This window comes from Macadamia integrifolia, chromosome 1, assembly GCF_013358625.1.
Source record: "Macadamia integrifolia cultivar HAES 741 chromosome 1, SCU_Mint_v3, whole genome shotgun sequence".
Lineage (NCBI taxonomy): Eukaryota > Viridiplantae > Streptophyta > Magnoliopsida > Proteales > Proteaceae > Macadamia > Macadamia integrifolia.
The window spans coordinates 35,833,697-35,845,836 of NC_056557.1; the positions used below are offsets into that span (position 1 = coordinate 35,833,697).

The 12,140-nt window shown below is 38.7% G+C and overlaps 1 protein-coding gene across 8 annotated transcripts; it reads left to right on the forward strand.

The window, feature by feature from the left end:
- The first annotated feature begins 1,401 nt into the window (after positions 1-1,401).
- On the forward strand, positions 1,402-12,041 carry LOC122085058 (pentatricopeptide repeat-containing protein At4g19220, mitochondrial). Of its 8 annotated transcripts, none has more exons than XM_042653766.1 (8): positions 1,402-4,898; positions 5,712-5,793; positions 7,815-7,880; positions 7,973-8,220; positions 8,291-8,497; positions 8,784-9,450; positions 11,111-11,195; positions 11,277-12,040. In XM_042653766.1, exon 1 carries the CDS (start codon positions 2,014-2,016, stop codon positions 4,807-4,809), a length of 2,796 nt encoding a protein of 931 aa, XP_042509700.1. In that variant the 5' UTR covers positions 1,402-2,013; the 3' UTR covers positions 4,810-4,898; positions 5,712-5,793; positions 7,815-7,880; positions 7,973-8,220; positions 8,291-8,497; positions 8,784-9,450; positions 11,111-11,195; positions 11,277-12,040. The 8 variants fall into 8 exon arrangements, with proteins under 8 accessions (XP_042509700.1, XP_042509775.1, XP_042509686.1 ...); XM_042653841.1 differs by having other exon boundaries at positions 11,165-11,195; positions 11,277-12,039; XM_042653752.1 differs by having other exon boundaries at positions 11,111-12,041.
- The last annotated feature ends 99 nt before the right edge of the window (positions 12,042-12,140 follow it).

The window sequence follows — 12,140 nt, forward strand, 5'->3', positions numbered from 1 at the left end:
AAGAACCACGCAATATGGGTCATTCTACTGAGATCTTCTGTAGCCTCTTACTATAGGATCTTCTCTCTGTCTCTACACTAGCTCTGTGAGAAAGTAGTGCTCCCAAAATATTATTATGAAAGTAATAGCTGCAGGGACTGTCAGTATTTAATTCCTAAACCCTATTCCATTCCCACAATAGAATATGACTAGAAGTTTCCTAATTAGAGTGGTCCTTATTCTCTTGGACCCAATAGGTCAATCAATATCAGTTAAGCCCACATAAGAGTCCTAACAAAACCTTCGCCGAAAAGAATGGGTAGCCGCAAACCTTTGTCCAAGGGGAGGGGAGTTGCAGGTTTTGGTTTAGAGAGGGCAAGGGTAAGGTGGTCAAATCACCTTGAGTGGGGCTATTTTGGACATTTTAAACAAAAACTAACAGATATTCAACAGTATACCAAGATGGATTTGAAAAATTTTAAATTATTAAGGGGTGTTTTTGGTAATTTAAAAAATATAACGGGTGACATTGAATAAAGAACAAAGTTCAAGGGGTGGCAGTACAATTTTCTCTATTTTTTTTTTTTCGTAGTCTAAAGAATTGCCCAAGGGGGACTTTACTCACACACACTAGAAAGGAAGGGAAGGAAAGGGAGAAATACATGTGATAGAAATCGATCCTTAGACCTTTCACACTCCTTACGTGTGCTCTACATGCATTAGATCCATAATATTCCTCTAACTTCCAAAAATACAAAATACCCTCTTGAAGTACAATCCTAGGAAAATAGAAAATAATCTTCTACCCGATACAATTATTTTTGTGTGAATCAGTTCAGTACAAAAATGATTCTCAAGCGAAGACTTAATCCGCTCTCCACAACTTACTACCCACAACTCCAATGGATAGCTCTCCCTATGAAATTAGACACAAGAAGACATACCCACCTAACCCACGTAACACTTATCCTGATCAGCTCCATTCATTTTTTATTAATAAAATAAAAAGAAATCCCCATGGCAAGGAACAATATGTCATTGAAGATGTGCAATCACCTCCATATATTGTTAATGAAGAGCCCTATCCAATCTGAATTTGATATGAGCACTGCCAAGCCTTCTATTGCTCCAAGTAAAAGTGGGGCCATTACTCCCTATTCCATTTGTTGAGTACGTAATTTTGTAGGCTAAAATATATTGCCAACTTATAAACACCACATTTAATCTGAATCGTTGATCTTGTCCTACATAATTTGAGTCGTCCATTTGTTTCCACACATTACTTCATGGTTTAATATCCACTCTCAGCTGCGTATTTGGACAAACCTTAGCTGCACCCTTCATGTTTGTATTCTCTGCTGGTGGAAGATTCAAAGCCATCGAAGGCCTCATCTGAGAGCTCCAATCAAGTTTTCATCTCCTAGAGGTAGGAGATGACCGATTGCTTTTGTTTTAAAACCCTTCGTTGGTAAACAATAATAGGAAAAAAACAGATGTCTTTAATAGTCACTAACGAAGGCACGAGAGCGTTGAACAAATTAACTTTAAGAAGATCAACGGTGCAAATTTAATGGGGTGAGTCCAAGTTGGGAATGCTTAAGTACTGCTACCACTCACCCAATTTTGTAAACTGGAACTCATAATTGAGTAAGGTGAATACGTCTATGCTGAATGATTATTCTTTGTCACGAGTGATGTGATGCAGTGAACATTAGATGGCTGAAAGCATTCAGACATGTGTCTCGCTGTTTTCTTGATCATGCGATATTTATCGCACCATCACACTCATTGCCAGGGATGTTTTTGCCAATGTGCCTACATAAAAGTGGGTACAAAAAGACTGCACTGCCCTGCTCCCATAGGCTGAAGATGCCTCCTCGCAGCCTCGCATTCATTTTTGCGTGGGTGCAATCTCTTGCCAGCATCCTTGAATTAACGGTTACCCAGCATTGTCCCTCCTAGGATTCAAAAGCTGGAATGAACAAGGCACTATTAACTGAAAGAAAGGAGAGGTAGAAACAATAAGGGAAAAGGATGATCGGAGTGTCTAAACTCATCAAAACTCTATACCCATTTCAGTTCCTGTCCTACTGCAGCCCCATACAATACACAGTTTCGTTCCTCTTCCTTGAATCATTATCTCTTTCCATATCAAAAGTACACTACGTGCCTATTCTGAGATTTTCATCTATCTCCACCGCTCTCAACACATTCGACAAATTGCCGCAAAGAAGTACACCTTCTGATACTACCCTCTTTTACCATGCCTTCGATCTTATCAGAGGTTCAACTGATAGACCCGACCTATTAACTACTTTAAGCAACCATTGTTTAGCCCTGAAGGTAGGGGCTCTGACGGATGTGCTCACTTCCACATCTCTCCTTATTAAATATTCTAGAGTAGGTGACTTGAGCTCTTCCTGGGTTTTGTTCGATGAAATGTTAAACAAAGATGTGATAGCTTGGAATGCAATGCTCACTGCATGTAAAGATAATCAGTGTTTCCAAGCTGCAGTAGATATTTTCACGGAGATGATGAAAGAGGGAAGTGAATTTGATTCCACTACTCTGCTGATCATCATATCAGCTTTGACCCAGATGAATGACATGAAACTGGGTCGGGTTATTCAGTGTTTAAGCTTGAAATTTGGGATGGATTCAGACTTTTTTCTAAGTAATGCTCTTATAGATATGTATGCAAAGTGTAGGGACTTAAGCTCTTCTGAGATTGTGTTTGCAGCTATGAAATTTAGAGACACCACTTCCTGGAATTCAATGATCCACGGATGTCTTTGTAATTTTCATCATAAAGAATCACTACAGTATTTCAGGGAAATGGGTTGTTCTGGAGAAAGGGCAGATTATGTGAGTTTCTCATGTGCTATTTCTGCATGCTCTTCTTTGGGAGAGTTAGGAGCAGGTCTTGTCATTCATGGATTGGGGATCAAATTGGGTTACAGGGAGACTTCCAATATTTCTGTTGCAAATTCTCTCATCTCATTCTATTCACATTGTGGAGACCTTGACGCTGCAGAGACGGTCTTCAGAGGAATGATCTTTAAAGATGTCATTTCATGGAATTCAATGCTTGACGGGTTTGCAGAGAATGGAATGATTCTGGAAGCTTTTGATCTTCTGCGTGAGATGCAGTTGATAGGGGCTGTGCAACCTGATTCGGTGACACTAGTTACTGCTATTTCACTTTGTGCTGAGCTAAACCTGTTGCTGGAAGGAAGAGCTCTCCATGCATTCATGATTCGAAGAGAAATGGGGTTGGATTCTCTGGTGATAAACAGCCTTATGGACATGTACTCAAAGTGCAACTGTGTAAAGTCAGCAGAGATCTTGTTCAAGGCCATCCCACGAAAAGATTTGGTCTCGTGGAACACCTTGATTGCTGGGTATTGTAAGAATGGGTGCATGAGAGAAGCTCAGAATCTGTTCAGGGGACTACTCTGTGTAGGTCCGCAATGCAGCGTGGTGACTTTGTTGGCCATTCTCCCCTCCTGTGATTCTCCTGATGCTCACAAGTTTGGGAAGTTGATTCACTGTTTGCAACTGAAATTGGGATTTACAGATGATGTTTTGACCATTAATGCCATAATGTTTATGTACTTTAGATGTGGAAACTTGGCAGCTTCTTTTTCATTGTTACAGAGTATTTTAGTGGTAGCAGACCTGACTTCTTGGAACACTTTTATTGTTAGCTGCACACAAAATGGTAATTTCTGGAAATCTCTAGAAGTTTTCAGCCTGATGCGGAGAGAAACCCATATAAGTCCCGACTCAATCACTCTTGTTAGCATCCTATCAGCATGTGGGAATCTCAATTTGCTATTTTTAGGCAGGCTTCTACATGGGCTCACTGTTAAAACTCCTATTGGTTCACAAGTTAGAGTGATGAATGCAATGTTATCCATGTATAGTAGATGCAGGGACATTGAAAGTGCCAGCTTAGTTTTCAGTTCTTGTCCCTACCTTAATCAATGTTCTTGGGATTGTATGATCTCGGGCCTTTCTCAGAATAAAAATGGTGAAAAAGCACTAGAATTATTCAGGTGTTTTGAATTTGAACCAACCGAAATTTCTATTGTCAGTGTTCTCTCTGCTTGTAGTCAACTTGGAGCTCTAAGACATGGGAGGCAAATCCATGGACTTGCATTCCGTTTTAGATACCACTGGAACTCTTTTGTGAGTGCAGCCCTTGTGGATATGTATAGCAAATGTGGAAGATTGGATATTTCCATTCGAATATTCCAAGATTCACCAGAGAAATCTGTTGCTTCCTGGAACTCGACGATTGCTGCATATGGTTTCCACAGTAAGGGTAGGGAAGCGATCAAACTTTTCCATGAAATGCACAAGTCAGGGACTAGAGCAACCAAGAGCACATTCGTGAGTCTATTATCAGCCTGCAGCCACTCCGGGCTCATTGATGAAGGTTACTGGTACTACAACCATATGTTGGATAAATTTGGGGTGGAGCCTGCTACTGAGCATCATGTTTGTATGGTTGATATGCTTGGTCGAGCTGGGAAACTCAATGAGGCTTATGAATTCATCAAACAAATGCAAACAGTTCCTGCTTCAGGTGTCTGGGGTGCTTTGCTAAGTTCATGCAACTATCATGGAGATCTTGAGATGGGGAAACAAGTAGCAGAACATCTCTTCACCCTGGAACCTGAAAATGTTGGGTACTATGTTTCACTATCAAATATGTACATGGCTGCTGGAAGATGGAATGATGCAATGGAGGTCCGAAGAATGATCCAAGACAAAAGACTAAAGAAGCCATCAGGCTTCAGTCTAATTGATGTATGTTCAGGTTGAGATCTATTAACAAGCATAGTCCAGGAAGCGATGGTTTCTTGATAAAAACATCTAAACAACAAGAAGACTATTCAAGTATAGATTTCCAGGTATGGACTCTCTCTCTCTCTCTCTCTCTCTCTCTCTCTCTAATATTATGGTGCATTCCATAATAGGATGATATGCTTAATTGGAAAATGTGAATCTGTTTTCTGGAAGTGTTTGGAATTGAATGGGCATCTAGTTCTTAAGTTCTGGTAAGAATCAGTAAGTGGTACGGATTTACTCTGGGTTTCAAAGTTGATTTGTGTAGAACATTGTAGGGTGCTTGCACCAAACCAGTCATAATAGGAAGTTTGCTTGACAAAGGATGCACCAACCACATCTTCTCAAAATGCTGATTTAACACTATGTACTAGCCTTTATCTTTCAAGTCTCTGTTTGCATTATTTATGCATAATGCTGATTTAACACTATGTATTGAAATGTATCAAATTGATCAATGCAATCCAAGGCGATGCATTTTGGATTTCAATCCCTTTGTATTGGCTACCTGGATGACAAGTGTATCATTTCTCTCTCCCTCCCCTTCCCCTATCGGAAATGTGCTGCTACTTTTATATATTACATTTCAGGTGAAACTGCAGATGTGCTAAAATAGTTGTATTCCTACAATGCATGAATTGTAACAGAGACTACTTGTTAAATTACCCTTTATCCATGAAGATAATGTAACTATTGTGATACATTTTTTATTGGGAAGAAAATTTTTCTTCTTTAACAAGGCATTATCAAGGTTTATATATGTATGATATATTGAAATGGTTTTCGTGGTGTCTTCTAAAATTCTGAGTGGATTTCTCCTTGGAGAATGGTGTTAGATACTGAAAATTCATTTGACAAGTACTTCAAATTAATCCCAGGTCTCAATTTGCTGAGAAGAGGGCAAGACAAGAAAGTGCCATCTTAGAGCTCGAATTGAGGACTTGCAAGCGTGAATCCTAGGTATGTCGCTACCCCTGTCATCTTCTTGACTTGAATTCTTTTTTCATTTTTGTTTTTCAGTCATTTTCTCTATGGGGTGTTCCCGGTGCTGGGTTTTATTCGATTGCCAGATCCAAAGTCCAATGGGTTCTCCTTTTCCTCTGGCCTAAGTGGACCTCAACGGCGATGCAGTGACCATTTAATAATTGGTGAATAGAAGCATTTTAAGGGAGTGAAGTATGGAGTTGACGTTGGGTGCAGCTTCACTGTTGATGCTTAATGATCAACTATTGATTGATTTCCTGGGTTAACCCAAGGGAAGATACCCCCAATCCAACCCAGCCCGAGCTTAAAGCTGGTGGGTGTCACACTAACTCACTACTCTGTTTGTGAAACTTTAGATCTCATTGTGAAAAAATGTGTTCAGGCTGGTACATGTTAGCATCACATGAATAGCTATCTGAGGCCACTACAAATGTGTACTACTGGTTATCCTACAAAACATTTCAACTTGGGTAACTTTCCTTGTTTTGATCCAAGAAAAGAATAGCTTTTCCTTTTCAGAAATGTTTGTTCCATAGCCCGTGATTAATTCCCCCCCCCCCTTACCTGAAAATGTCATCACTTGAGGTGGTATAAGATGAGATTTGTTTGCTTTTGTTTTATTACTGAATCGCAAAGTCCAAGCAAGTGTGGGGATTGATTTCTCTGTTCCTTGTCTGAATTAACTGGCCTTATAAGTTGCTGTCGTGTTTAATACCAAATCCTAAGGTGCTATCTGTTTTCTTTTAATCTTTAGGTTTTTGGTAATTATATACTTCTGCTTTTCATGGTGAAGTGAAGGGCATTTATAGTACAAGGTACAGAAGATGAAAAAGCAAATTGATGCCTCATAAAAAATAACATGCCATGAATATGAATGATGGTTGGTATTTTATGAGGCATCGTTCCTATCTGCAGAGATGTCCCTTGACCTCATAAAAAGTAGCCTTTTACTGTGAGTCTCACTGCTCTTTTCCTTTCGATGTTTAGCTCTAAGTTATTTTATTTGTCGCTTTTGGGTAAAGTTTTCTGCAATATCCGACAAAGTAGTAATGCAACTTAAAATATGAAAGTAAATATTTCCAGCAGGAAGTAGGTTATATGTTGGTTCATTAGCTAACAAGTATTCTTGGTTTTTTCTCACTCTCTATTTTCCATTTTTATGTGGTTTATCTTTTCTTGCTTTTTAATTCCTTAATTTTCTGTGATATTTCTCAGATTATACTTTTCTTATTTTCTTAGTATTTCTTAGTATGTATTTAATTTGTCTAAGCACAAAGCCAGCATAGTGGACCTGGACCATATCAAATGTAGTGTGTGTAGGACCAGAAATGTAAAAGCCCTAGTAGAAATAATGATGTAGCAGGCCTACATGTGGGGGAAGGGACCAGGAAAAAGATAGGCGAAGTCCAAGTGGATCCTAGAACCTATTCATTACTGATTTTTTGTTCCTATTGTTTTTAGATGCCTAAATCCTATTCTAGTTTCAATTTTTTGTTCCAGATTTTTACTGTACTAGGACTCAGTCTAGTTTATATTTTTCCTAGTTCTAATGGAATTGGTACATTGAGCTCCAAGTCTGTTTTCAACTTGGACATAAATTTTGTAACAACCTGCATAAGCGGCCCATAGAGGTCATAAATTTGATCAGTGAAGCACTAAGATTTCTTCCTCTGTGTGTGTGGGGGGGGGGGGGATTCCCTATTCACTTTCGTCTTTAAATTCTGGCCTTTAGATGAGTTTCATAAGTCTCTCTCTCCCCTCTCTTCTCTCTCTCCTCTTTTCATCGAAGTTACTGTTCATGGTACTGTCCATGGGTAAATGCGACAATATGTTGTATTAAATTCAGTACAAGTTGTGGATGATTGTTTTGCATCTGGTTGTTTATTTATTTATTTATTTTATTGAACTCACTCTTCTAGTTTAGCATTCTCCATCGTAGGATAGCTCAATCTGATTTGGGCCAGCTGTGACCAGTTCCAAACTTTATTGAAAAACAGGTTCGTAAAACAGGAAGAGAAAAATGAATACCGAGGAAAGTGGAAGTACAAGTCAGGGTAATGAAGGTTAGTCGATTTCAAGTTTACTCTTTAAATTTGATGTGAAGTATTATTGTTCTGAATAATTAAATTTTTTTTTTCTATTTAATCTTTCACAGGCTGTAGACATAGGGGGCAGAGGAAAGGAACATTGGCACATGACATTACAAACTTGCCCAATGGACAGACAATTCATATTGAAGTAAATGAGCATGATAAATCTTGCAGACCCAAGAAAGTGTTGCTAAATTAAATACCTGGATTGGTACTCTGACAAGGAACCACCTACTGTTAACAGTAAAGTACCCTGATTGGCGGCTTGTGCCAGAGCTATACAAAGACGATGTGTGGGAAAAAAATATAAAAGGTTTATCTCTATCAGAAAAAATAATTGTATTATGTCACCATATCCTAATTTTAGTTTCTTTTCCGTGTAGGCGAAATTTGACCTTGGTGATCAGAGCAAAGATTGGGCAATTGATAAACTAAACGATCGGTGGAGGGCTCACAAATCGTATTCGAAATCCTTATTTTTTGACTAGTGTGAAACAGATTCAGAACAGCGGGCAAACATCGATCTTCAACGTATGACAATAGAGCAATGGGATGTGATGTTTAAGATGTGGGATGGCGAAAATTTTAAGGTAATAGTGGTTTTTAGTTGTAGTTATCAAATTTTTTTGTTACTATATTTTTTTGTGAATAATGGTTTTAATTGAATGGAATATTCTTGTTAGGCCATTTCTAAACCGAATAAAGATAATAAGTCAAAACAGATAATGCGCCATACGATAGGTGCCACTTCATTTGCTGTAATACGTGAACATCTAGTAAATGATTTTTTTTTATATTAATATTGTTTACATTGAGATTGCTTTATCTTACTCCCACCATTTGCTTGTCTCTTATTATTTTTGTTTTATTTTTAAGTGAAATGAGAGCCCGGATCATTTGCTGCCTTCCTGTGTTGATATGCTATGGACCCCTTGTCAGCTGAGCGACTGGTTTGCATATTTTAACATATTATATCTGTTGTTGATGTTTTGTTTACCTTTCAGTTTTCCTTTCATTTCCACATAGTATTCCCTCAAATTTTTGTTGTTCAATTGAAGGTTGTCAAGGCGTCACCTAGGTGTCCAGGCAGCTCAGCCTGGAATGGCACTTGGTTGCCTAGACATTGCCTTGGATTGTGTTTCGCGTTGACAACTATCGTTCAATGTCAGCTGCAAAAGGTTATAAAAGAGCGCCTTAGTAGAGAAAGTGAAGAGAGACAGAAAGACCCTAATATTTTGGAAAAAGTTTTCACAAATGTAATGGGGTAGGATTCTCATGGGCGGGTCCACATGTGGGGTGCTGGAGCAATTTCAACAAAGATGTTTGGCGCAGAGGCAATGTTTGCCAATCCGAGTACTCAATAGATTGCAGATATGAGAACGGAAAATTCCCAGTTGAAAGTACAGGTCTCAGCGTGTTTGGAGAAGATTTCTCAATAAGATCAAAGCTAGCTGTACGAGATGGAAGGTTTGAGGCATTGGAGGCCCAGATGCTAGAGTTTACGCAACAATTTACAAATGATACCCAGCGTTCCCGATGATAGGTATAAAGTCAAATTTATAATCTACTTAGTTGCTCCCCATTTGGTTGTTGAATTCTCAAGCTCTTTTGGCAGTTTTCTGCTAAACCCTCATTCTGTTACAGCAGCACGTCTCTTTGTTTCTATTCTCTCTAGTTAGTAATTTTCATTGCTTGTGTCTTGAACTTATGCAAGATATGATGCACCAAACTTTCGATGTCTGATTATTGTAGTAGGTAGATCCTACACTTGATGTTTCCATGTGTTCACCCCATCGTATCTTCTTTGTTTGATGCTCTGTTTTCCAGCCATCAATGTATTGTTTAATAACCCTTCAATTAGTATTTCTGTCCATAGGTTTTATTTACTGGATTGCTTGAGATTTCGTTGTTGGATCTGGTTATAAATAATATTGGTGATCAATCCCTGATATTACAGATCTCATTAATCACTGATTTCTGTTCCTGTGGCACCTCCATTTGGGTGCTGATCTGTTTATCAGAGAAAGAAAAGACAAGGAATTGCAATGCCCTCCATAGAGGAACACAAGACCAGGGTTGGAAGTAGATCTGATCTGCAGAACTGCCATTATACTAAATCACCTGAAATCTGTCTATGTTGTAAACCAGACTTGAGATATCTTAACTACCTCTAATCTGGCCTATATGGAACCTGATTTTGGGAGTTTAGGTATGTATGTAAAGGGATAATTTTTCATGTTCATGTCAGCATGGTAAGTATTTCTTGAGTTGTATTTTGTTGAATTTCTGAGTTGTTATCAGTCGTTAAACATCAAATGAGATCAGGAAGTGGGACCCTGTGGTGGTAAAGCATACTTGGGTTGAAAGAAAAGGTGAATGGACAAGGATTAAGCTTCTGTCTTTGGTTTATGTTTATATTTTTCTTTCAAGATGAGTTTCACATATGTGATTTGAAGGAGAATGGATGATTTGATTGGTTGGAATTTGGATAAGGAACTAGGTCATGGACCTGGAGTTTCATTCCTTTTTGGATGCTTTATAATTCTTGCTTCCCCTAGAATACATCAGCCAGTGAATTGGTTGATAACCGCACCAAACAAGGGATAGTTGGGCCTCGGAACTTCTCGTGGCCTCTCTATTTCTTTTTTAGGCTTTTGGTAGCTTTTTAGTCCGGTTTAATACCTCACAATTCAATATGATGTTGTCTTTGTGTTCCTCACAGCTCATTAGTGGGTTTTAGTCCTTTGGTGTCCATTATACCTCTTGCTGTAATCTGATTTATGAAAATTATGTTGTAAGTTTCTTGTAAGGAACAATATTTTGGGGGCTCCCTTCTTGCATGTAAGAACAAAATGGCTGTTCATATTAAATAGTCAACATGAATTCTATAAGAGAAACCTCTTGCATCTATTGTTCTTTTGTATCTTTTAGGTTTGATAGGTGAAATCACAGATAAATTGTGGTACTGTATTGTCAACTGACCTAGAGAGTTAATGAAACAGATAAAAGTTAGCAACATTTTGTAATTTGGTAAAGAAATGGCTGTTCAATACTGAAGTTAATGTCATTGGAGAGCTAATCCATTCTTGTGTGTTCTTTCCCACTATCTTTAGGTTTGTCCCTGATCCCAGATTCTAATAACATCTGGATCAGGGGTCGGGTTGAATGGGCAAACAATTTTCTTATTTCTTGCATTCTATTAGGTAGCACTACCAGATAGCATGACATGGGTCAACACAATTAGTCTTCTTTTGCAGAGAGCATTCAAATCTGGCCCTGGGTGCAACGGTAAGGTTTCAGTGTGGGAATTTTTACAGTAAAGAGTGCTTAATTACCACTTACTATGTATGTAATCAATGTTGTGATAAGGAGCTCGCCAAGCGTTCTTCTGCAACAAGTGACCAGAGATGGAAAGCAGTACCTTCCCTAGTCTGGATAGCGGAATTGTAATAAATTACCCAAAATTAGAAGCTTCATGTGGAGAGCTTGCGCAGATGGTCTTGCATCGGCAGCCGCCATTAATCAGAGACAAATTCCAATGGACACTGAGTGTCCCAGCTCTCTTCCTTTACTCTCTCCACGTGCAAGCAAAGGTTTTTTTTTTTTTCCTCCTTGGAAAGGTTGTCGATTCAGAGAATTCCAGGCAATGATGCAAGTTCGAAGCACTCGCGAAGGAATTCTCCAAATTGAGAAGTTTCTCAATAAAAATATTATAGTCAGTCGATCTTCATCTCCTCCACAAGAAGGTTCTTGTGCCTCAGTACCAAGTCTGCCATCAAATCCGACCCGGAGATTGAACTTGACTCTGTTGGCAGTACATCTGCAACTGAAAGACAGTTTGAGAGTGAAGCCGACATAACTATTGATTCAAAAGCCTTATCTTAACGCGTTAGTACGTTGCCGCTCAGTTGAAAGCTATGGGAACCTGAAAGATGGAAACAAGGGAGTTGGCTTGTTTATTTGTTTATGTTAACGCTCTTACAGATGACTTAAGTGTAATCTGTTATAATCAATAGATTATCTTTCTACCAGAAAAAAAGATGCAACAATTACTTTCAATCCAACCCAAACAAAAAACCTTTTTTCTGGGTGGAGAGAAAGCTTATGCTTAAAAGAAAATCATGTTTCCTTCGTTTACTTCAACAAATGGCTAAGAGCAATGAGGCCACCCCAACCCCAGTTTATTCACCCAGGCCCAACTTGCCTTGTTTTTACCTCTTTCTGTTTCTCCTA